This window comes from Ammospiza nelsoni, chromosome Z, assembly GCF_027579445.1.
Source record: "Ammospiza nelsoni isolate bAmmNel1 chromosome Z, bAmmNel1.pri, whole genome shotgun sequence".
Taxonomy (NCBI): domain Eukaryota; kingdom Metazoa; phylum Chordata; class Aves; order Passeriformes; family Passerellidae; genus Ammospiza; species Ammospiza nelsoni.
In genome coordinates this window covers 26,225,416-26,252,795 of record NC_080669.1, presented here as the reverse complement: position 1 = coordinate 26,252,795, position 27,380 = coordinate 26,225,416, and the positions used below count along the sequence as shown (strand labels likewise).

Below are 27,380 nucleotides of genomic sequence, written 5' to 3'. Positions count from 1 at the left end.
GCTTCTGTATGTGACAGACTTCAGCACACCCTGTAGCCTATCAGAGAGGCTGAGGAATGTGGTGATGGGTGTAACCATTAGCCTAAAGGGGCAGTTTCCAAGACTCTGGAGGGAAGCTGAGAAGCAGAGATGTGAGAGGATCAATGAGAAGAAAGATAGCAAAAATCTCCTGCCTTTCCTCTACCAAACGCCATTAACACGATCATCTCAGAAAGCATTACCATCAGAATGCTTTTCTTGGCAACAGGACAGTATATCCAGTATAACTACAGCTACTCAGCTAAAGAGCAGGCACAGAACAAAGTAAAACTTCAGCAAAAATTTGACTTGCTTCTCAGGAACATGAGATTGTATTGTATTGAGTAAGAGAGCATGGCTTACACACACCACATGGATGATACAGAAATTTCTTTCTTACTTAAAAGGAAAACTTTATTTTGATACATTAAAAAATCTATACATTTCTTAGACTAAAATACAGTTTTGCATCAGTATCCTGGCACAATGTCAGTTTACACAGAAAATCTAAGATTAGATCAGCACTGTTAATTTCTTTTCTCTTCCTGCATTCACAGCTTGCAGTATAAAATAGTTTAAGTTCTCAAGACAACAATGAACAGTGTCACATTTACTTTTCCCATTCTCAAAGGAGGTGGCATTCCACTGGAAAAAGGAGCACTTGTTAGTTGATCTTGATTCAATGTAAATCACTAAGCCAGTCCAGGGGTTTGATTGCCCTGTTAGAAGTATGAGTAAAGGAGGATGAAAAATTCGTTTCCAGATGAAGCTTTGATGGACTATGACAATGCAAGTACTGTCAAGCCTTTAAAATCTGTTCAGAAGATTTTCCTTTTTCCTTAGAGTAGTTTCTGTAATCAGCAACACAATTCATTATATAGAAATAATTATTTTCTATAGGGATAGCATTCCACTTTCATTTTGCTCTGAAGAGCTCCAAAGTAAAATTAAAGTGGGACACGGGAGATGTTGCTGTGAAATGTCTGAATTGGAATGTGAATTTTCTTAACTACTGTGAAGATCCTGTGGAATATTTTTTATCTGCTCTCCATGGCTCCACCTAACTTCTGGCAGCTTTTCTGTCCTACATTAGAAATAAAACCACCTTTCTGTTTTTTCTTCCCTCACTCCCCTGGGAGACATTATAAGATTGTTGGTGCTGCTGTTTTTTCAAATGAGAGATACTCTCCTGTTTCAGACTGAGCAGCAGGGAGGGATCCAACTAATACCAACATGGAGGACACATGGTATTTGAGTTAAAAAACATGTTTATAGCAGGAACTCCAGTCAGTGCACAACTTCTGCTGGGTTTCAAAACTAGTCAGTTTCCTAATTTCACCATAGCTTTTTGAAATAAACTGCCCCTAATTCCCACTAACCCAAAGAGGAGAGGTGGTACACTTAAGGAATGGTATCCACCTATGCTGCCAGCATAAAACAGGAATGCTGTAAGGTATCTGCTTATAAATCACATACTTAGAGAGGCCATAGCTGTCTTTAACATAACTGAAATTAGGCTAGTTCTGTTAAAGTCAGCTGGTACTTTTACTCTGAATTCTTGGAACTTTGGTTCTAAAGGGAGTTTCTGTAGAGAAGTACCAAATGCTTATTACACCAATTCTGGTCATCATATTCAAATATGATGACTTGAACTCAGTAAGACAGGGGAGTAGAATCTGATGGGCATTTGCTGGTTTTCTGCTAGTTTCATTTTAACAGATGTCTTTCCAATGAATGCCAGATAATTTAACCCTCAAATGGGTATTTTCAGATCAATTCATGCTACCAGTTCTCTTTAGAAATATTTTCATAATCCTGGTCTCTGAGGAGCTTTGGCTTGATTGTAGCAGATTGCAAGACTCATCACAGCTCCATCCCAGACCAGAAATTTTGCCTTTTATACATAACCCACATCACAGGAGATGAGTTTCATCTTTTCTCTCATCTCTTTAAATATAAAAGAAAAAAATACCTTGAAAACAGTATTTGCTACAGAACACAAGAAATACAGATTTACTAGTCTCCATAATCTTGTTACATGGCGGAAATAACAGCAGAGACGAAATAGTTGGAAGAGCATTTGAAAATGAAATATTTAAAGTAAACTTTCATCATCCCAACAAAGAAGCTGAGGGTAAGAAATGCTTCACATAAGCCTGTTGGGTTTTGTGTTGGGAAACACAAGGGTTGTTTTGTCGTCTTTTTGGTTTTTTCACAAAGATGAAATAGAATTTCTGTCTTGATAATGTGACACAAGCTGTTCAAGAAACAATGGGCTAGTGATAGTTAGATTTAGTAAATGGTATCTGCACAGGCCAAGCCATGATTTTAAAAACGGGAATGCTGTAAGGTATCTACTTATAAATCTTAAAACTGTTTCTTAAAATGACTGTGCCATATTCAATATAGCATGTAATATGCACTCTGAACTAAATGCTCACTAGATGGTGATGCGTATATGTCTGCTACATGCATTTTATTCTGACTCCATAACATACATTCATAGAATACATCATAACCACTCAAGAGCAAACCACTAAAGTGCATGCCCTGAGGGCACATTAAGTATATTGTTTCCAACACTGGCTGCTCAATTGCCAGAACACTGATACAGAAAGGGCTCATTTTTGCTTTTATATCCCCATTATGTGCTGAAAGAGTAAGAGCTAACATCCCCTGCTCCCTCCATGAAAGGGAGCACTGTGGAGCAGGCTAATTGCCTGCTGCAAAAAAAGCCCTTTCAGAAAAGAAGTAACCACCCTGAGAAGATGCTGTACAGAAATGCAGGGAGCAAGTCTTGGATTAATTACTAGGTAGGTGGGCTGTGTACTGGGTTAGACTGGATGGTCAGCAACCTGCAAGATGCTGTGTTTTAGATCTGCAACAGTGCTACTAACACAAAGCTTTACCTGCTACTGAGCAGTGCTTGCACAGGGTCAAGGCCTTCCTATTTTCCACTCTATGACCCCTGCAGTCGTTTGGGGTTAGGCAAAAGGATGAGAGGGCACACAGCCAGGACAGCCGACCTGAACAGACTGAAGAAATATTCCACACCATGTAATGTAACACTCAGCAATCAGACTGGGGTGAGTGTAGTTCACAAGCAGCTGCTGCTTGGAGACTGGCTGGGCATTGATCTGCTGGTAAATGATTGCCTTTGTTTTGTTTTGTTTTTTTTCCTTATTTGCTTATAACTGCACTTAGATCAGTATTTTTGTCCTTTCACTGCTCTCTCCCATCCTGAGCAAGCAATAGAGTAGCAGTGTATGTGACAGCCATGGTCAACCCACCACAACATTTAACAGCATTTTCCACTGTTAGGTCTCCCTTACAGAAAACACTTTCCAAATGCAAAAAGTCCTTCATTTACTATGCCAATGTAAGGCCACATTTAGAAGCCCATCCTGGTTCTGGCACTGGGAGCTCATGGAAAGCTGAAAGATGCAAATCTAAGCTGGCCATTCTATGTGTTAAGTCTAGCTCTGGAGCAGCAGTGAAACTCTAGAAGTGACTGGCTGCACTTCTAACCACAGTGATGGAGTAATACCAGACAAAAAAAGAAAAAAGTTCTACCTCAGAACTTTAGCTTAGCACATACTCTCCCTCTCATTCACTACCTTCCTGAATCACTGCCTCGAGAAGGTAAAAGGGAATGTGGTAAGATCAAGGGACAAAGGGGAGCTGACACTCTGCCACTTGCCACTCTTTTACTCAGAGAGCAATATAGAAATGAGACCCAAAAGAATAACAATAAAAAACATTCTCTAAGGCTGGAAGAAGCAGTAAAGATGACATGGTACTGTTCAACTTCCAAACAGAAAAAATAATGTGGGAAAAAAATTAACAATTTAAGGATTGGTATGTTTTTTCTATTTGAAACTTAATTGGTCAGAGGCCATGATGCAGAAGCCAAATGCTGGGAAGCAGTAATCTCAATAATTGTTTCTAAACCCAAATTGTCCAGCCTAAATCTCCAGTCTTTTAGCACTACTCAATTCAATGGACTTTCTGAGGAGATGATTTCTGTGTTTTAGCTGTCTCATCTTCTCTTCCTGCATTGTTATTCTCAGTGCAGCATCACTCTCTACTTAGTCTAGACTGCTTCCCACAAAGCAGACCATACACTGGCTTTAATAACCAACAGTCAAAAGAAGTATTTAATCCCTCACAGCTGGCAGACCCCAGCACCCCTACTGCCAAAATTTATGTATGGTATTTACATGCCAAAATGTCCTCCCACTCCACTATCCCCACTAGGAAAGGAAAGCAGTCTAAATTTGTCCTGAAAAGTTATCTTTTCAGAATTCTGACTTCTGCTTATCTCTGTGCACAAGACAGAGCTGGAAGAGTTTGTTGCAAATGTACTTCAACGGGCATTCAAAAGCTTTAAGGGGCCACTGGAAAGCATGTGTGTGGATGGAATGCCTTTTTGTCAAGACTGAAAAGCTCTGCATGCTGGATATACACTCAAGAATGGTGCACATGTTTTTATTAAGAACTTAGTAATGATATAGGTTTCTCACTTAAACATTACAACTACCCATAGAAAAGTGTTGCCTGTATCTTTTAAACACCATGTAAATAAACAAATTTATTTTTAAGACAGGATAAACTGCTATAAAAATGGTGCACAGTCAAGTCATACAAAAATACAAAATTTGTTACCAATTGCAGTCCTAGTTGCAATTACAGAGTACAGTTCCCACTCAGAACATCCAGTGAGTGGAGAACACAAACTTGTGGAACCAGTCATGGCAAAATTTTCTTATCAAAATGAGCAGAATACAAGGCTTCTTTGATTAAGCACTTCCAATAACCTCCAAACAAGATTAAAACTAGATTCGCTGGAAGCAACTGGGTACTTGGTAAGTCTTTTAGTCTTGAAAACCAGTTTCTACAATTCATGTAAGCTAGTTTTTAAATTTGTGTTGCTAAATCCCTCTGATCTGGTGCTGAGTACCACTGCTGTCTTAGACACTGGTACTGCAGGAGTGTCTCCTCTCCACCAAAGTAAGGCTGCTCCAATGCTTCTTCTGGGCAAGTCTGACCTCTAACTTGCACAGAGAGGCCTCATCTGTGCTCCAGTTTGGATCCCTAGGCCAAAGCTCTAATCCAGTCAGCACTTACACATATGTGTATGTTGCAATTTCCATACTTAGAGAGCCCTCCTGATGCTAGTAGTTACAGATATGGTTCACTTAAATGAGTAAGTGCTTCCAGGATTGGAGAAGTCTCTTTGCCTCCCCAACAGCTATCCTTTCTGAATGTGTCTTTATTTTTGTACCATTCAAATAGTTTGGGTTCTGTGATATGAAAAGTGTAAATTGTTTTAACTGGCTTACAGGGAAAAAAAGGAACAAATTTAAGTTCTCAAATGACTTCTGGAAGCAAAAGTGAAACATTTTACTATTGCCAAAAAGATAAGAGCACTAGTTAGCTAAATGACACTAAATAATTATTTAAACCTTCAGCAGCAATTTAGAAGTCTGGTATAGTCTGAAAGGAAGCACAGTTAACTGCTTACTTACTAAACCTTGATTACACAAGTTGTGCATGTCTTTACCTAGACATACCTCTCTACTCCATCATAAAGCTTCTGTAGAAAGGCTCTTACTCTTTCAAAAGATTTTCTGGAATGGAGTGATTGAACCATTGAGGCATCATTATTTGTAGACAGCTTGTATTTAGTGCAATAGTTTAAAAATTCTGCTCTGAAATATTAATTTTACAATAACAAAAATAGTTTTCTTAAAAAAATGTTAACAAAAGGAATATATAGCATAGACAGATCATAAATTCTTAGCAAATACAGTTATGCATTTACCAATTCACTATGCTGAATAATTGAATATTAGCATTCATATCTGGTGAACTTCCAGACTGAAGAGATATTTATGTATATTATGTATATAATAATAATAAAGCAGCATGTTCTCTTTAATAATTTCAGATAACTATCCTGGGAGCTACACTTCCAAAGCAATGTTTCTCTGCCCTTTCTGGCTTTAGCCACTCACTACAGTATGTACAAATATGGATCAAGCAACAGGCAAGGAATGATCCTTTCTACCTCCCAGAGCTCTCTCATTAGATGAAATGAAGCATACAGTACTTTTTTTATGTACAGCAGTACAATTCATTTCTCTTCCCATCCTCAGCATCTTTGTATGTAGTCATGAATTAATCATGAGTATGGCTAAGACCGAGCTTTAACAATCTGTTATTTCACTTGCCTGTATGGAGAATCCATACCCTTCAAAGGAACACTGCTGAAGTGTGAAGGAGGCTACTGAACTCAGGGGGAAGATAGAGGGCAATGGGTATGAGGGGTAAAAGTAGGGTAAGCAGGAAGTTAATTGCATATAAAAATTATCTGTCCCCATTTTGTAGGTTCTGTTTAATAGGAGATGCAAGGGCTCCCACACACCTAAATACCTGAGGAGTTGGTTATTGTGATATCTGATACTGGTAAACAGAACTGTGCCCTGCCAGGGCTGTAAAGTAAAATAGCTGCTTACAAACACATTTCAACTGAACAAATTTTTGCTGAAACAAACTCTTGAAAAAATAAATTCGAAATTTTTCTTGATGTAAGGTTTTCTGTACATGTCATTGTCCTGAATTTAATGAAAATTTTAAAGAAATTAAACAAGTAAAACTCTCAGCAGATTAGCAGTGTCATGGGAAATCTGTCTCTAAACCCAGTCATGATTTCAGATTATCTTTACAATGATACTTCTTCCAGATTTTAAAATATCAAGCAGATAAGAATCAACATTTCCATGACCACAACAAATAACTTAAGAAATGGAACAATGATAAAGCTGCTTGTAAAAGCCACCCGTATGAAAAGAGTACATGTTTCACAAAAATAATTGTTAAAAAAAGTTTTAAATCCCTGTTCCTTTTCTCTGATTTTGGCTGTTTATTTATTTTTATATATATATATATATATATATATATATATATATATATATATATATGTATGTATGTATATATGTATATATATACTGTTTTGGAATGTCAATGGGTTCCAATATGGCTGGCTAGTTTCAAGATGAGCTTGCTCCAGAGGCCTAGAAAACAAAGTCATACAGTACAGTCTTAGACAGATGCCAAAGGACAAGGAGAAATTGAGTCAAAGGGGTCACTGGAAGCCATAAAGAAAAAAGCGTGAAAAGGTGGGGTTTTTTGTTGTGCCCTGATACAAGAACAGAACTTCCTAAAGTGTTTTCTCATCTCTGCTACTAATATCTATTTTAAATACAGCTGCACTTAGGGCATTTCACTAGAAGAAATAATTGTCATCTCTAAGAAATATCTGCTTTTCAAGGAAACTGAAGCAAAGCAGTAAAGACTCTGTAAAAAAAGAGAAAAATGCAGTGTTGATCTATTTTTCAGACATGCAATTTTGGGACTATGGGCACTACTGTTACACAGTAGACTTATAATGATCCTATTCCAGCTATAACTGAGGCCCTCTACTTTGGGGAAAGGTCTCAGAAATTTAACTGCTGTGTCCCATTGTGATCAGGAAGCAAGATCCTAGTATTTCATAATCAAATCAACTGGAGCTGAATGCCCAAAAATGGAAAACCACAAGGCCCAAACAGTTCCAAACAAAGACAATCACATGAGCAGCAGAATTGGGAGTAATTCAGCAGGAGACTTCCACTCTGAGCCTCAAGTGCTCAGCATCTCCAAGCCATCCTAAGAGGACTTTCAGCCAGTACCAGGCTAAGAGTCCATAAAAAATTTCCTCTAAGAATAAAACCACCCTTGGTTTGCAATTCTACAAGGGGTGGGGCTGAATAAAGCTTTTTAACATCCAAGATTCAGGCAGTCAAGTACAAAACTGTAAGTAGCAGTCAGTGTCAGCTCTGACAACAGTGTAAGTGGAAAACCACTTAAGGTAAACCAATTCTTTGAAACAGAGTTTAACATAAAATTTTGAACTGAATTTTTTGTGCATATTACTAGAGCGTTTGCACACCCAATTCTCAATTATTTTCATGGCACATTTGCATTTACAGCAATTAGCTCGCTCTGAAAATCCCAACGTTAGTGTCTGCTTGACCAGCTAGAATTACTCCCAGAAGAAAACAGTAAATGAGCATAGAATTAGTTTTTTATATGTATAAACACAGCAGCATTTAGGCATAAGCAAATCTAGAAACTGGTATGCCATAATGAAATAGCAAAACACGCAAAGCTACACATCTATCCAGTCTATAGCAGGAACCCATTCCAGCTTAGTCAAAAAATGCTCATGCAACATGACTTCACATACATTGCTGGAAAAATAAATTCTTCTGTTAGCATACACTTATTTAGATCCCATTTGGTTAAAAAATGATCCCCATGGTACGGAAATGAATAAGACCCCAAAGACTCTCAGAAAGTGATAATGGAAAAATATTTTGTTTCACAAAGTCATAATGTACGATGACAAATCATACCTTGCCCAGCCTGGCTCTCTGTTATACGCCCTCTGTTCTCCACCTTCCAAACTTATACTCCTATCTGTTATCTGTACCATGTATAGTGTTCTTATTCCAGGCTACTCAGACATGCAATGCCTTCCTAACAGGCACACCATAAGTAAAACAGGCTGCAGAAGCATAAATGATGCATTGTTCACTGTCTGTGCATCTGACAGTGTGAGATGGAAAGAGCACACAAGAGACAAGCAACATAAGTAGTTGGCAATAAAACAAACAACTGGGAGAAATGTCATTTGAGCAGGTTGAAAGGAATCACTGTATCCAATTCCTTGGCACTGTGTAAGATAATTTGGTGAGGGCTTTGAATACCTGGTCTTACTTTGCAACAATTGATGCACGCAGTAAGTGTTCTTCATTTCAGGCTTTTGCAGTGAATATAAGATGAGCAAAAATTGTTCATCTCAGGGCTGAGAAGAGCCCATAGAATCTCAGAACCATCTTATTTTTAGACTGTTCAGCATCTGGGGCTGTCTGCATATACCACATGGCATGCACCAGTAATCCTAATGAAATGACATTGCATTTGTTTCATATGAGACAGTTCCTTTCATCTTACTTTTACAGGAGATGGTCTCAGCTGTGACAAAAACTCTGCCATCCAGGTGATAGGCAAGCTCACAAACAGAAAAAGCAGAACATCTTGAGTGATACAGAGAACAAAAACTTCTCCTGAAGAAGTGCAGTCAGTAAAGACAAAGAGGGAGAAGAAGTAAAAGTGAAACTCTTGGAGGATCGCCTCCTCATCTGCACCTACCATTGGTTTTAGCTCTCTGCCCTCAGCTCCACCTCCCCGGCCAGCTTCTTTCATAGATTTCTTACTGTTCTCCACAAACTCCTGGAAAACAGTAATGAAAACACAAGTGCTTTCACAGAGCAGACTCCAAACATTAAATCTCAAGACAGAAACTTCAAGATGTAACTACTCAAAATATCTAGCTAATTTGCATCTCCCACTTCTCTTGCTTAGACTGAACCACAAGGTATCAAAAAAGCCTTCCAAATAACCACAAAGGTCTGCCTCACTTAATTCTGGAAGCCAGACAGATGTCTGCCTTGTGTGCTCTTACAATTTTCATATTTACCCTGCAATGCTCTCCTTTATGGGGAAAGAAAGTAAAAGGCTGATTTAAAAAAAAAAAAAAAAGTCAAAACCAAACAAAAAAAATCCACAACAAATACCCCAAACAAATCAGAATCTCATTTATTCTGTGCCAAATGTTAGAACTACATTAAACAAAGGGAGTTAAAGATAATTACTGGCAAGATTTGGCTGATTTCCCTAACTGTCCTTAATTCAACCTCTTACATTTTTCACAAAATCACAATCTCCTTTTCATGCAGATTAGAAAATATGCTATAAAATGTTAAGCAATATTTTTCTCTTAAAGGCAAGAATTCTACAGAACATGTCAGTAAACTTTAGCTGCTGAGGTTTTGTGATATTGACTGTTGACTAAAGAAACCCTCAATGCTTTCACAATCTATCAATGCTTTCTTTTGAGAGAACTTGCTGCATTTTACTCTTACTCTGTTAAAAAGCAACTTATCAGCAGCTGATTTATTTATTTATTATATATTCTACATTCCATAGAGGTTTACAAAAAAATTAGCACTAAACTCTTGGCATGATTTTCCCACCAAAAAAAAAAATTGCTAAGAAGTCATGAGAATCTTCCTCTAGCCTACATAAGGGTACATTTTACAGAGACATATTCTACACCTGCCACTTAAAAACATTGACAAGAAATTTCCTATGCAACAAAAAAGGTGAGAGGTTTGACAAGCAGATTTTTTATATCTTGGTTTCTAGCTATAGTGAACAGAGAATAACATGGACAAAAATAGACAAAATTAATCGGACTTGCAAAAGGCCTTGACAAAGTAGGCTCCAGGATAGGACATAAAGCCTGGTATTTCTAGGTGTGACAGAGCCAATTCTGGTCGATGCCTATATCAAAACTCCACTGTGATCACTATCTATGCATGAGGTAAAATACTCTGATATTTTTCCTCTCTCATATCCAAAGACAAGTCCTTCTTGGGAAAGTAAAAAAAACCCAAGCTTTCTTCCTTTGTTTTGTTTCTTTCTATTCTGCACTGTGTAATTTACAAGACAGGATATCCAAGAGTATGAATCTGTGAGATCACTGCTCATCCAACAGCTAGCAAACAGAAGCCAATACCATGGGAAGGAAGCATCATTACTTACTTGATGCTTATCACATGACACTGTTTCTTGATCAAGCCATGAACAAGATGGCAAGGCAAAAAAAAAAACCAAAAAAACCCCATACTGAACTCAGCTACTGCATTCATTCCATTGTCAAAATACCTATTTTATGGAACCAGATCCTTACACTTTGAGAGTAAGGGAAAACTTACCATGAGAACTTTATCCATGTAGAATTCTCTGCCAGGGCTCCCATCATTGTATTTTGTATCGATTGCAAAACATAAGAAAAGGACATCAACAACCATTTCATAAATGGAAAGGAAGCAGTGAGCAACCAGGAATGCAAAGAGGCAGACAATGATGAGTGGCAGCACCCAGATGGTGTAATCTCGTTGGTAATTCAGCAACATAATGCCAGCCAAACCTGTGCTGCAGACAATCAGGACCTGAAGAAGAAAATGGTAGACAACTCTAATGGCAGAAGCCTTTTGAAATTTTTTGTTTGGTTTGTTTGTGTTAAGGCAGTATGCTTCTTGGTCTGCCAAGGTTAGAACTAGAGGTAACAGACAAGAGCTTTACCTCCTGGATTCCCCATGTCCCTGAGGATAAAAGACATTTAATTCATTTTTCAGCAGATTCAAGTCAATTGTTACACATTCTTCATCACAAAGAGTATTTTTCAGAGAAAATTACATTTATATTCTGCTGTCATCATTCTAGTGTTATACAATATTCCTGTAAAAAAGAACTTTGTCCTGTCAATTATATAAACCCCACAATCAAATGCCATGCATCAACTAACATGCAGTTGTTTTTTTATTTGGGATGGAGGCAGAAGTTAGGTATTAGGAGAATGGTATATTTTTCATTTTGCTAGTGGAAACAATTTCCAAGCTTGTTTAATATCTATTTCTTCTCCATTCAGGAGAAAGCAGATCAGAGCTCACATGAGGCACTTCATGTAACAGTCTCTACAGCACTACACTATGTATGAGCCTGTAACAGACATTCCACTGGGTATCAGTCTGGTTTTGACAAAACCAAAAAGACTAAATTGGTGGTGCCAAGTAATTTTTTCAATATTTCTGAGTGTATTACTATGAAAAGCAACTAAACAATAGTTGCTTTTCATAAATAGTTGCAATAATCATAAAATAGGTCAGCTTTTACAAAAACATCACATTGAACTGCTAGAGGAGATGCTGATAGTGTAGCATTATTTGAGCTGATACTGATTTTTATGTGCACTGTTCATTTGAACATGTCTGTCACCTGAACATTTTTCTAATAATCTGAGATGTCTTTTCAGAAGGTGTTTCCTAACTTTTCAGATTCCCCAGAAAAACTCTGTGATGTAATTTCAGGTTCTCCAAAGCACCTATATCTCCCCTATACATTTATTTCTTCTCACAGCTTACTCACTTAATTACAGGATACAAGGTCCAGCCTGCTGAACTTCTGATTTAACAGTAGAGGAATGCAATAAAGAATACAGATCAGTCCAACCAGTGTCCAGATAAATAATCTGGTATTAATTGTTTCAGTAAATTATGGCACTTCAAAGGATAGAAATAATTCACTGGATTAAAGTGTATCTCCATTAGCTGGAAATCCAAAAGGCTGACTGATCACAGAAATTATTCTGGTCTTCTTTTAATTCTCAGAGTAGAACTAACTTAGTAGCTTAAACTTGCAGTTCCTCATAGCAGGCTTCTGTACTCTTCCAGTCTGATTTTGTCAAAAAAGGTGATCACTAATGTGTCAAATTTTCAACATAAACCTAGAAACTCCATACTACACAGAATTTAAAAGAACAACTTCCTTTCCTTACAATTCTTTGTCTGAATTACAAAATCAAAACCTTAGACTTTTTAATCACTTTTCTCTTGACTCCCTAAAAAATGCAAAAAGTGTCATAAACTTCAGCTATTCCTCTCTAGTCACTTCTACTAAATTTAAGTAGATCATCTGTTTATGCTCCCTATAGTGGATGGTCCCTTCCTAACATGATGCAGCTAGATGTGAAGAAGTGCACACCATGAAACAGGACTTTTAAGGTATTTTGAATTAGGGTTCAAACCCTTGCTAAAGAGAGATTGCTCCTACATAGATCTGTAACAACTGTATGCAGCAGACATACCTTTCCTAGAAACAGCATAAAATCCCCAACTGTGTTTATGGCAGCCACTCGCAAAGCATTTTCCACTAGGATAACAAAGGCATCCTTTGCTGAGGTGCAGAAATTGGTGCTGTTGATAGCTGTGGCTGTATAAGCATTCTGAGAAAAGGAGATTGAAGATTTATTCATAGAATGATCAGGCATTTCAGATGGAGGGTGGGGAAGGTGAAGGGGAAGATACAGCTTTGAGTAAGACACATTCATCATATGATTTTAATGAACAAAAATTCCCTTGAGAGTTGTTGAATCAAGCAATATGAACCAGCTGACAGAAGATTATATGAGGTAAAGAATTACTATTCTTCTCCTCTCTTGCTCATAATTTATGCATTAACAAGTTTGTTCAAAAAAACTCATTAAACAGAATTTGCAATTCCTCTGCAGGAGGAGGTGAACAGTAGCATAGCTACAGAAATTAAATAGTTTCAAAAAAACCAATCTGGAAATATAAAAGAATCTGAGTGCCACACAAGTCAACCAAGATAATTTCTAAATACTTAACTAGACTGCATTCAAGGTTAGTGAGGACAGTTTTCAAGGATTACATTCGGGCGTTTAAAATGCTTTCTTACAATTTTATTCTCTACATTTCCATCAGTAAAAAAAAATTAACAACAGTGAAAGAGATATTATGTACAAGATATTTATGTATCTGATAATTATTTATGTGATATTTATGGCCCATAAACCCACTTTTACAATGGGTCTTTTACAAGGACCTGCCAGTGTGTTGCACTTTGCAACTCTTTTTGTCCTTTGTAGATGATGATGACAATTTTATGTTTTGTATAGTTTTTACACTGTGAGAATCTTAAATATTATGCATAGAAAAGCTTAATTCTCTTTTCATAGCAAAAATATTTTGAAACTCAGATGTAGTTTGACTGAGCAGACCTAAGAGGGAATTGCTCCATTAAACCACTAAATTGTTATAAAGTTGAGAAACCATGTTCACAAAGATGAATATGGGCTATTTTTTAGTTTTTATTTATATTCCAAAGATGTAATGATTTGCAGTGTAATTTCAGTAATGGAGACAAGACTGAAGTTCTGTCATTCAAGTTCAGTTCCAAAGTACAATACACTATGTGTCGACATCAGATTGCACTCTGGGAATATATATATATATATACTAATATTGGCCCTTACATAAAACGTAAATATGGAAAATCTTACCTGATTTAAATATGTCAGGCACTTCTCTAGACACCAAAGGCAGCAAATGCAGGCTTTAAGCATACAGCGAGCACAAGCATTTTCCTAGAGAAGCACAGAATGTGGGAAAACATAGATAAAGAGTTTTTTATGGAAACTAATATTCCCTTGTGCTTCAGTAACTGATATTCAGCCTGCTAACTTAAGCAATCTGTATCAGTCTCATGGAGGATGGCTTGGGGGACACCTTCCACTAGACCAAGTTGCTCAAAACCTCATCCAGCATGACCCAGAACACTTCCAGGGATGGGATATCCACAGCTTCTCTGGGTAACCTGTTCCAGTGCCTCACCACCACCCTCACAGTGAAGAATTTCTTGTTACCCCGATCTATTCTAAAACAAGACTTCCACCCTCCCACACTGACTAAATAAACAGGTAAACATATCAGGCCTTGAGTTTTTATAAGAAAATTGAATCTATTTCTCTTACCTTCCCTTTGAGTTGTGTATGAATATACATAAGAATCATTCGTGGTATTTTCACTAGTGTGATAATGAAAGACCCTTTTGCTACTGTTCCTAGGTGGTAACAAACAAGGCGATTAACAGATGCTAGAATAGGAGTAAATGGCAGATTTCTTTTCTCCCTGTTGAAAAGAGAAAAAAAAACCCTAAGTATTTAAGAAGTGCTACAAATTCTCAATAAAATAATGTACAAAAGGAATATATTATGCTCATACTAGCTTTCAGGATATATTGCTCACTCCACCCTGACAATCTGTGTAACTGTACAAATTGTCTCTAATGCAGGACGAGGATTAGGAATTGGTATGTCATACTGTTGGAGACTGCAATGTTATCATTTATGGCTTAAGCATTCTTATGAAGGACTTTTGCCTATTATAGCAAAACTTTATAACAAAAGCTGCATGGAAGACCACCACACCCTGAATGAGCCTCCTGACTGAGGCTCTGGACCGCGAATTGATGGAGATCAGAGAAAGTGACTCAATTCTGGGCTGGAAAAAAAATAAAAACACTCACAGGAGGATTAAGCCTCACACCTTTGGGGTGGAGACCACAGCCCCAGGACTATCAGCTGCCAGACTTGCACAGGCCCTCACACTAAAGGGTGGGGGTGGGAAGGACAGGTCTCGGGTGTGTGGTGAAAAAGCCACTGGTAAGAGGCAGTGAATGCCAATACTCTGTAGGGCAGACCTGCCCAGGTGCAGTCACCTCTTCACCTGGGAAAGCCACATCTACAGGACATCCACGTGAATGACAGCAGACGGATTGTCATGGCCCAGCAAAAGTTATCCCCACAAGGGGCCCCTAGATCTTGCACTGGAGCACAGCACCATGATGTACCAGATCCACAGTGTTGCAAGAGACAGTGTCAAACGTGCCCTCAAGGTACTCCTACCTGGCCCAAATAGATATGAATCCACTGGATTCTATACTTTCTGGGGTGTGGGGAACCCTTGGAAGGATGGTATGGTTCTACCTAATCCCTGTCCCTCTTCCTGTTCCCCCCCCTGCTCTTTTTCTACATATTCCTTTCTTTTCTCCTTCTTTCCCTTTGCCTCTTTTACTATAAAATAAAATATACAAACTTTTTTTTGGTTTAGTTGGCACTAACATCTAACCTCCTTTGGCTTTAATCAAGTTTTGGAGTATATTTTGAACCTTTCTGTGATCAATCCATTTTATTCACAAAGACTTAGTTTTCTTTGCTCTTCTGTTTAAATTGAATTGTAACACATAAGAGTAGTGTGGTGATGCATCCCCTTTGTCCCTTCCCATCTTGGGCTGCATTACAATCTCAGAAATGCTTGTTAGACCCTGTCTTGACAAACAGCACCTGGGCTCAGCTCCTCAAAATTATCAGAAACACAGTCTGCTCCCAGGAACTTGTCCTGTCTATCAGGCTCCTGTTTTTAAAGGAACAGCCTTGTAAACGTATTTTTTGTGCCCAAATATCAACCTAGGTAGAACAACCATTTCTGTTATTGAACTTTCAAAGAAAGTAACAGACCTGAATTGTGGACAGGATGGAAAATTACCATGACTAAAGCTAATTTTCTTGCAACCCTGTAAACTCCTGGACCACAGTGGCCGATGACCAGCACCTCCTTCTGAGTGGGACCTCTCTGAGCCACTGAACACTTAAATTTGTGATACTCAGACGACCAACATCAAATGTTGCTGACAGAGCCTGGGCTGACAACCCACTTCTCAAGCCTCAACCCTTCACCTTTTGAGAAGATGTAGAAGCATCTGACCTGAGCACTTCACTAAACTTGAGAGGAATTTTCACGAGTCTATACCTTGTACCTACACATGAGAGTGTGAATGTGCTACAGCAAATGTACTGTGAATGTTACAGGGGTAAGTAAATCAGGTCTAAGTAACTGAGTCACTGTTGTGCTCATAGTAAATACTATACACTCTTTCACTAAATTCATTAAATTACGCTATTGATTAAGTGATGCTAAGTTTAAGTGCTGTTTAACTCTTTAGGCCTACACTGTTGGTGAAGCCTGGGGCTAAGAGTGGCAAGACAGCCTACTCTTAGCCTTATGATTTGATGAGAGGGTCTCCCTCATTTCTTTTTATCCTTATGCTTTCTCATCCTTAGCTTTTATTATCCCCAGCTTCCACATAATTTTAGGTTTAGTCTTAGATTAACTGATTTTAGTCCTACTTTTCCTTTTTAAAGTGTGCTTTAATCATCTACTAAGTAGTAGAGTGATTCTTGTCAATGAACTCTGTGACACTTTAACTTCTATATTAACCAGTTTTTGCCAATACCTTGGCCAGTGATTTTTCAAGCAACTGGAAACACTCATTGTTTTCAGGTAGTCTTACTAGCAGTTGGCTGCATTACCACTATTAAGAACTGGCAATTCCCTTAAAGTTGCACCAGATGGTATGCAATTCAAAACCTTCCAAAACAGTAGGAAACTGTGCTAATACTTTTTTAGTAAGGCTACTGATAAACTTGCCTTCTCCTCTCTTGTTCTTTTGGAGATCTTTGTATGGACTTTGGAGTGGATATTACTAATTGATCAGGTAAACTCTTTGCTCAGATTTTTTAAATTTTTGATTTAGCTGTTATATCCTCAATGTACCAAGGGTTGAGCCTTAAAATAAGTTATTTTATGCACTGTAGTTATAATATTTTTAATTTATCAGATAAATATTCATGTTCACAGTTTCATGCCATTATTCTTTTCTACCAAGAAACTCATTTATACATCTCTCTCAAAGGATAGCACTAATTAAACATTTAAAGAACAGCTCTTCTTCTTTATTGGAAATAAAAGCATGATAATAAGCATATTAAGAAACATGTGATAACATTCAAAAATAAAGGATCTTCCCAGCTTGGAAAAGATGAGAATTTCACTCAGAAAAGCAAACAGAAGTAGATTCTTCATTCCACGAAACTAATATCTGCATAATCCTCAGATGTTAATGAGTAAAGTAGGTTTACCCTGTATTTTATTCCAATTAGCTTTTACGGGAAGACAAATTTTACTCCTTGTTAGGCACAATCACATAAATTGCTTGAGTCTCATGCCCAGACAAACTAAACACTTCCTCATTTTCAGGGCAAAGTCTGTAATGCGAAACACTTTGAGGCCTGTTATTGCCTGAGTTGAAAGGAATCCATCTGGGTAAAGTGAATGAGCAGCGAACACGTATAAAACATTTCTCCATGGACAACCTCATCTCATTTGATTTGGAAAGCTGTTCATGTGCAAAATAATGGGTAAGTGCAAATTAATGCCTTTTCTGTTTTTACAAGTCACATTTCAAATTACGGTTGTACCTTAAAATGCAAAAAGAAGATAACAGAGAGAAATGAGTATTTACTAATTTAAAATAAAATTGCTGTCATGGAATTATAGGGTACGGATGAAATAAAAATTATTCACCCTCAGGCCACAGGAAATACATAAACTTACAGATGAAGCATACACATTGCTAAGCAATCTATTTCAGTGCAGAGTTATTCTCCTTCCTCTGTATTTTCCTCATTCCATACTCAATCTAGTTTAATTATTCACAAGATTACAGCCCTGTAACATCTTGTAATAACCTCATAGATTTATTTGATTGGTATAGTGGAGAACTTAATCATTAATAAAATAACAAAACTTCTGACAGCACAATAAATTGATTCCTTGCTTTTGGTATTATTTTAAAGAGTAGGGCAGAAAAGGAGACAAATGTAGTTCAGGTAACGGCCTCAATGAAAAAGACAAAGCAATTAAACTTTTGCGATTTGAATCATGCACTTGAAAAATACCTGCATACATTATTCAAAAAACTGATACACAATTTAGTTCACAAGTACAGCAATAAAATATGGAGCTTTAAAATTTTACATTAATTTCTATGCGATCTTGTCAGGATCTATATATAAATTATTAATCTAATAAGATCTTAAGGAATCCTGTGAAGGAAAGATTAATGAAGATTAGTGAAGCACTGTAAATAATTTTAAGGGCACTGTTTTGCAATTAAAATAATAATCAATTGCTTTCACTATTTTTAACCTCTGCTATAGATCTTATCAGCATTAATTATTTAGCAAAACAGATGACCTTCCAGACTCATCCTACTTTGTAAATAACCACCCATACCATACCTGTAGAATGTGCACAGGTTACAAGGCAAATAATACTTCAAGTCTTATATGTCAAGAATACCATCTTGACAAATGCAAAGGCAAAGGCAAACAAACTTTTGCAAAGGCAAAACAGACTTTACATTATTTAAAAAGGGTCAAGGCAATTTAACTGTTCCCCTGCTTTCCCAATGGACACAAATATTCTCCCCAGAAACCTTGCTGCTCATTATTTCTGCTAAGTCAATGTGTAGGCTACCCATGATAGAGCTTCCTAGGTTAACGTTACCTTGTAAAATAGTATGTTACAACAGCCCCTGCTACTGTCATCTGCTGACAGGCTAGGATAAACTCGCTGATCCAGATGAGTCCCACTACGTGGTACCACCACATGTATTTCAAAGGACCTGCCATCCGAAATTCAACAAATCCTTCTTCATTTGGGACAGGACTACCTAGAAATGAATGAGGGTAAAAAGCAAAATGAGGCTTACATGAACTCATAATGAAGGAAGCATATGGTATTAGCAGCTCATAGCCAGTTACAGCAGAAACCTCTCTAGTTTCTACTCATACTTTTAAATTTACAATTACCACATTTACAATAAGTATAATGGTATCTGAAAAAATACACTAAAAAAATTCCACAACTAACCACCATCTCATAGCAAAAATTCATATAGTTAAACATAATGGAAGTCCACTTCAGTAATTTCAAATCTGAGTTTGCTGCCTTATCAGTATTTTTCATACAGTAGGAATCAGTATCAGCTCCTTACATCTAGATGTCAACATTAACAATCACTTTTGTTTTCCCTATGGTAAGTTCTTCTAGCTTTAAAGCTAGTAGCAGACATATGAAGCAGCCTTAGAAATTCTAAATATGTCATTTCATATATTCAAAAATGCATCAACTCTTTGTCTAATATGAATATCAATATAATGTAGAGACTGACAGCACGTCAGAGCTAAGATAAGCTCTATTTCAATGTGTTAATGCACAGTGAGATGTTTCACCTTATACAACATTTACATGAATAGCTGATGAGATTCAGAAAAACACTGCAAGGAAGTGTGTACAAAGTGCTTACCTTGAAAAGCATTGTTTTGACTTAGCACTGACAGCACCACATTCTTAGTTATGTTTTTATACTTACATATAAAATGAATGTTTTCTTGTCAATAGGTTAACTATTGAAATAATTCTGATTTTGGTGAACAAGGATTTGGCCTTATTTGCAGAAACAGTTTGTTTAACTGATAATAGTGATGATACTGAGTATATATAAGCTAAAAAGATAAGACAGTTTTTGCAAAATCAAGGCAGTTTGAAGGATTCTGTCAGTTAACTTTAATATCAGACTACATTCTCCTACAAACTAAGTGCCTGTGCAGTGGTCTGACTCAGAAAATGAAGCACAGGGCTGAGACTTTCAGTGGTGACCATTTTCTGCACATAGCACAGCATGCAATGAAAACTAAAAATTCCATCAGTAATGAGAACAGGAACATATGAATTCTATTGCCTCCAACCTTTGCTAGAACTCATGATATGAAAAATATTTATCTTGTATTACTGTGAAATAGCCTTGTGACTTGAAACACTGCTACTTTTGGGTCAGTAGCAAACAACATGTTTCAAAATTTTAAGATATTTAATAATGAATGACAGTCTCTGTTGCCTACAATGTACTGCAAATAACAGACTGTTTAAAAAGCATCTGCTGTGGTGTTTTTTTTTGCTGAAGTAACTAAGATTTGGACCTATGGGCTTGATTAATTCTAGAAGCTCTTGTCAGACCCTGAATACAAACAAAGATTTCACCTTCTACATACTGAAGAGCAGGCAGGAATTAGCAGTACATTGGCTGCTCTCAGAATACAATGCACAAGCAGCAGAAAAATATCCCTATTGATTCTGGAATAATACTGGACACTTAAGTTACAAACAATTGAAAACTAAAATCACAATATTTACATTGTGGGAGACAGTATTGTGTGCAATGGCCCTTCCCTTACTGTGTACTCATCTGTGTGAGTACAATACTTGGTGACTCCAAGTTTATGCTGTCTTTAACTTGTGTGTGAAAAATTAGAGGGAATTATTTGAAAAATTGCTACAGCAGTTTTATTATTAGTGTCTCATGGTTTGCAGCAAGCCAACTTGCACCAAATCAAAAAGCCATCATAACACACAAAGTACCATGCTGGGAATTAAGACTCAAGTGCACAATAACCAGAGGGCAGTGAAGCAGCAGACAGGAATAGAAGCACAACAAGTGGGCCTTTTTCTTTGAGACTCCCACAGGGTTTTTCGTCAACTCTGCTACAAATCATACAACAATGAAATGAAAATTATTTAAAGTAAGTCACTGCTTACCTGTAGTACCAAGAAAAAGCAGGACAGTGATCCAGTATGTCCAGAAGAGGATAAGCACAAAGAATGTCCAAAATGGCTGGAAGACTAACAGTGGCAGGTGAATGAAGACCTTGCCAGCCACGTGGAACAAGGCAATGGTGAGAGCTACTCTTTTGCGCATAATTAACATGATCAAGAACAAGACAACCTGGAGGGAGAAGTTTCCAAATCACATTTTAGAGTACTGAAACAGAATCAAGATACTCTTTCACACAGTTAGGATATTCAAATACACTAAATTAACACATTATCTATAAAATCACAACATCAAAATGTAAAACCTCTATCAGCTTCTTCTGGTAATAAATTATTTTCCAAATTATACTTTTGGTGAATTCCATTCTCATAAGTACGTATTTGGAATCATCATAGCTTTAAGCTGATGAGACAAGACCAGGTTCTATCCTCAATTACGTTTTAAAAGCACTGAAATCAGCCAGTTTTAACCTTTAATTACCTTTAAGAAAGGTAATTTAAAATATATATCTGACCATGGCGTGGTGGTCTTATAGGATGTACGTATATATGTGTATAATATAGGGAGTAAGAATCTAGGAGAGGGAACAGAGAGGAACTTTTGGATTAGGATGTGAAGCAACAAGAACAGAAGAGGAAGATTTCCTGTGAAGTTAGTCAAACATTGTCAGTTTCCAATAGTAAATTCAGTGACTCTGAAATTAACAGCAAGGCCCAAAGAAGACAAATTGGTTAAAATGGTGTTAGTATTTCAATTCATAATGATTTACGAACAACTTCTTTCAGAAGTAGGCTAAGGACTATTAATACACTGAAATGACTAAGTACCTCTGAACTGAGAAGCTAAGAAAAATCTCTTTGGATTGGCAGTCCAGTATCATACCTATTCTTAGAAGTCCCTGTGGATATTTTACAGTAGATGAAAGTAGCTGCAGGCTTAGAAAGTCTCTCCTGACTTAAAATCAGACTAACAGAGAACAGCTCCTAGAAAGTCTCCCCTGACTCATAATCAGGTGCTAGAGAACAATTCCTAAAAGTTAAAAAAATAGCACAATGAAAGAAAATCACTTCAACAGAAATTGTGGCAGAAATAAACTGTTCCAAAATGTGTGCAATACAATGCTTTCACCTGGACAAAAAATAGAGATTAACAGGAAGACAAGAGCAGAAAATAATACCATCATTAGCAAAGCATACCGTGAAGACTGTAGCTGCAATGGCATAGATCAAGAGAGCCTGAAGATTGTCTTTGGCTATTTGGGTCTCAAGAGCACCAGCGGACATTCGTTGTTTAGCATAGAGCCACCACAGGACTCCAGTACCACCTATGTTTTAGTGAGAAAAGAAGAAGGATAAAAAAATGAACCTTCTGTGTGATATATACCACCTAGTCCCAGAGAAATAAAACAGTTCTTTCCTTTTAAGTCTAGTCTGGTAGTGAATACTCAAAAGCACTGATGCTCAACCCAACAGGACATTGAGAGGAGGGAGAAGTACCTAGTTCTCCTCTGTTGCCTTCTTCTCAAGTGAATATATTCTTTTCACAGTCTCACCATACTATGACCACTTAAGAGACTTGCAGAACCTTGACTCTGTGTTTTAGGGTAAACTGCATTGAAAAACTACTTCATGGAAAGCCCTAATAGTGAACAGCACAGCTCCCACTACACAGATAATAAAAGAACAAAAGGAAGAATAAATAGTTCTGTGGTAGGCTGTATGTATGAATGTATAGGTGTGTGCAATAATGCAGGGAGTAAGAATTTAGGAGGGAAAATAAAGACAGACCTTTGGATTAGGATGTGAAATAACAACAAAGCAAGGAGTCTACTGTTCCTGGGAAGACTACAAACAACAAGCATCAGCCTGATGCTGGAAACAGCACCTTAATGATATGTAGCTAAACATGCCTCACACAATGTCTTGGACACCAGAAAAAACATTAGTAAAAGCACAGAAGGCAAATACAATGTGAGGTACTATCTTCTCACCCCTATTATGTTAATCCTAGCCTTACGGCCAGAAAAACATTCTCCTATTCTAGCTGCTTTTCCAAGGTAGAACTTTTCTTGAACACAGATCTCCAGCCCCTCAAGGAGATAACCTCTCCTCTCTGGTACATTTCTTTTCTCTTTTAATTGTCCTTCTCTGTTCTGCTGGTATTTCTGAATCAAATGCATAAGCTGAGTAGGGAGGTTGGACCAGATGAGCCTCTGTGGTCCCTCCCAACCTCACGCATTCTGTGATTGCCATGTTTTTGCTGAACATACTTTGTTCAGGTCTAAAATGAAGAATGCTCTTTTGACACCTCCTAAACAAACAGTCAAGACAGAATAAGCAGTATATGTCATAAAAGATGAGGTTTTATTCAATCCATTATTTTAATGGATGTAACTTTCTAGAACATAGTAACAGATGCCAGTAAGATAAGTTATTCAACTGTTCCACTCAACATGGCTGCTCAGCTTCTAAAGAGAATATAAATGAAAAAAAAATCCATATTTTTCCTTTTCCCTGGTCATAGATTGTGAGGCCATTAATTAGAAAACCAAAGTGATCCTGGAAAAATACAGATGGTCTGCTGATTTTTTCCATCCATTGCAGTCTTGAATTGCGAGAATTAAATCACTAGTGCTTCCTAATGTGATTATTCTATTTTTTTTCTTTCTGTGCAGTCATCTGCCCAGACATTTTGGCTTAGCTACTCAGTAATAAGTGTAGAAAACTTTTGTTTTATGAATTTAAAAGCTAATGTGACCAAATAAGACTATTTTCACACAAGCTACATAATTTTGGAGGAAACAACCTTTGGTCATTTCCAAGATAGCTTGCCTGGTGGCATTTCACATATGATCTAGGTCATACAGGTGTTCCTGAGTCATACAGAAATACAATAATTTAATTAGAATTGTTGGAGAAGCACCTTTACTTCCTCTCTTCAAGAACAGGTCTTAAAGAGCTACTCAAAGAACTGAAGGGCTGACGAACATGTCAGAGTTGTAAATATATTCAGCTGCATGAGCAAGAGTTGCCCTTTGATTTCTTCATGCACCAGCTGAGGCATGGGAGTACCACCAGACACACCCAGGTTTAGCTGCCTTGCTGACCTGTTTGGAAGGCAGGTAAAGAAGTAGGCAACATTTAGGGTTGTGATACAAGTGCTGTGAGGAATCTCCTGCACTGTCACCTGTGGGCTCTAGTGAGCTAGGCTTACATGATGACTGATGCCAAGCAGGGTGTGCAAATATCCAAGGAGCAATGTACTCTCTGAGAGAGATCTGCAATTACTAAGGTGGCATTTTGGATGTGCATCTGAAAAGGGACTCAAAAAGAAAAGGCTGAAGGGAAATGCATGATCCAAGTATGTAAGAATTGTAGCTGGGCTGAGGAAATGGAGCACAAGGATTAGAACTGGGCACTCCAAGTGGGAAACAAACAAGACTTACCAAGCGATCCCAGAATGACAAGAATTGTTAAAATCCAGACAAGTACTCTTGAAATGTACCTTATTATAACCATCAAAATCATGGACAACACTGCAAAAGAAGACAAATAAAATAAGCAGACTAATTACTTCAAGTAGATACAGCCTTCCTAATTTTCCCACTGTACTAAGGGAACTGCCTTCCAACAGAATTTTTACAGACAGGTTTCTTTTTTGAGGCTTACAAACTCACTGAATAGATAGTTAAGAAAATCAGGCACCTCTATAACTTCTGCTTTGATAATGTTGATTAAAACAAAGAGAGCATAAATACATTTACACGATACATCAAACACAAGACATAATGCATGCATACAGACAGAGATGTACTTAGACAATGACCAAACAGATAGCAAGGCATGACAGTACTTTGAGTCTGGTAACATGAGCACACCTCCTGAGGACCAGGGCAGAGTCTGTACTCAAATACACACATCAAACCAGTGCAGTTAATATGATACCTGTGTATTCTGAAATGTCATGCCAGTTACAAGTAAAAAACTATACAGCAGCTAAGGCTAAGTGAGTGGTGTGTATAAGTACATATTTGTATTTTAACATACACACGTTTGTGTTCAGCAGTCACATGCAAGCCACTGGAACCTGGCTTTTTCAACCACAGTCTAACCCACTGTTTTAAAACAAATAATTTCTGTTTAACTATGATATTACAAAAACTATTTTTAAAATTAACTATATGTAGATTCTGTACTAACTTCTGACTCTAACTGAACAGCAGAACTGTGAATCAGCCACTACCTTTCAGATTTCAAACAGTTTTCTACCATTATTACCAAATACTGAATCTGTCAAGATGTAAAAATAAACAGCTTTCAAGCTACAGTTGAAAAAAATACACAATGGTCTTTTGTGTGTATGTAGAGGGGGTTAATGATAGCTAGCATCCTCCTCTTTTTCTTTCCTTTTCCCTTCCTTCTCCCCTACCCTTTTCTTTAACCACAAAAGGAAACTGAAAACAAAAGATCCCTATATCTGATACAGCTTTGCAGTGTTTCTTTCTAAATAATACACTCTCATATGAATAGCTAATATCATGATACTCCCATTTTAGGACTTCAGATTTTATACTTTGTATGAGTAAAACAGACTCACTAGGAAAGCAATTTATGTCAGTGGGCAACATCCCACCTCAAACAAGATAACTTTGTTAAAGCAGCTCTTCAGTGCAGCACAAAGTGTCACTTGATAGGCTAGAGGCATCTCACAGCTATAGAAAAAATTCAGCACCTCTGTATTGCTGGGAATTTCCAGCTCTTCAGAAAAGGCTGAGATTTTCAAAGACCCAAAGCTTTTAATTTTGAAGGAAGGGGAAGAAGGAGGTAACATAAAGTGCAACAAATGGGCACCTGATTTTCTAGTTCTCGCTCTTCAAGTTCTCATATCTTTGTGCAAGGATGTTAAATGGAACAAATTAAGTGCCCTACATCCAATCAGAGTGTGCTACTTTGCATTTCTCAACCTGTCTTTTTTATTTGGAAAGGGTTTATTTGGACTTGAGTTGGTAGAAGATGACTACTACAAATGGAAAAGGGGAATACTATAAAAAATTAAGAAAAGATGGATGTTCTCTTAACTATATAGAAATTATTGTTGGCTAATTAACAGCCATGCATCCTCTATCTCATAGAAACAAGAGAAACAAAACCAGTATATTACTTATGAATAAGTTACCCAGCTCCCAAATAAATTTTTTAAAAAGCATTCTGAATAATTTTCTAAGGGATTGTTGCTATTATACAGGTTTTTTTGCTCATAATGTGGTTAGAGTGTGTTAGCAACCTCCTAATGGAGTACACTAAGAAATAGCTAGTAATGAGAAAAACAATTACCTAGTGATAACAAGCAAAGTCCCATTATAATCTCTTTGCTGGTCATAACTCCACTAATCAGCCTGTGTAAGACACTACTGTCACTGACAAAGGTGATCAGGGCCTCTGCAAACTTGGCATAGCAGGAAATGTTCACAGGAGCACAGCGATGGAAGAATGGAATAGGTGCACTGGTGACACAAGAAAAAAAAAATCAGAAAAAAAAATTACTCCTACTTAATATAAATGCCACATCAACACACAAATGAAAGGTGAATAGATGCAATCATTCTACCCTTATAACATCATAACCAGAAACCATGTGTTGAATGCACAAGTGCTGCTGAAATGAGGATGATCATAATGAAAAGTGATGCAGTTCTTACAGACAACCCTATGAGACTGGAATGTACACTCCAATAGGATATTATTACCCTCCCACCCTTAAATGACAAGGCACAGAAAGTATATGTTCCTATTTCCACTTAAATACCTTTCTTTCAAGTGTCAGGTGTGAACCAGCAGCTGAAACAATGCCTTTCACTCATTTTAAAATGGAATACTGGTCCATATTTGCAGCAAAAGAAATTGCAGAATAACAATACTCTTCTTGAGAGTATATATATTGCACTAAAGGACATCAGCATTCAAAACGAATGCATTTATTCCTAGTCTTTCCCCATACTAAGCTAGTTCTTGTACTGAATATTACAATCACAGTGTTTATATTCATTAACTTTCTTAGAACTATGCAAAACATGCCAGGATGCCTTTATTGTTTTGAAGTGTTTTGGAAAGGCCCTCACAAAAAACTATTGAGACTATGCACTAAACTTAGCAGAATGCTATGAAAAACCTGCTATCAAGAGAAAGACACAAAAGAGCAACAACTTTCCTTTAAAACTGGGTGATTTTGTTTTCTAAATGCCTCCCATTTAGTAGCCATCTGCCATGGTCATAAACTATGTCAGATTTCAAAGTGGCCTATTACATCATTTAATCAAT

General features: G+C 37.2%; 1 protein-coding gene across 1 annotated transcript in view; it reads right to left on the bottom strand.

Moving 5' to 3' along the window:
• Positions 1-406: 406 nt before the first annotated feature.
• The window catches only part of SLC44A1 (solute carrier family 44 member 1), a 71,598-nt gene continuing 44,624 nt past the window's right edge, over positions 407-27,380 (bottom strand). The window contains exons 6-16 of the mRNA XM_059491992.1: positions 26,397-26,566; positions 24,509-24,598; positions 22,260-22,387; positions 21,048-21,234; positions 18,957-19,122; positions 14,522-14,678; positions 14,051-14,134; positions 12,836-12,973; positions 10,905-11,141; positions 9,277-9,357; positions 407-7,094 (exon numbers count right to left, since the gene is read on the bottom strand). Of these exons, the coding sequence (XP_059347975.1) occupies positions 7,071-7,094; positions 9,277-9,357; positions 10,905-11,141; positions 12,836-12,973; positions 14,051-14,134; positions 14,522-14,678; positions 18,957-19,122; positions 21,048-21,234; positions 22,260-22,387; positions 24,509-24,598; positions 26,397-26,566 (1,462 nt within the window). The 3' untranslated portion in view covers positions 407-7,070. The remainder of the gene's footprint in view (positions 7,095-9,276; positions 9,358-10,904; positions 11,142-12,835; positions 12,974-14,050; positions 14,135-14,521; positions 14,679-18,956; positions 19,123-21,047; positions 21,235-22,259; positions 22,388-24,508; positions 24,599-26,396; positions 26,567-27,380) is intronic.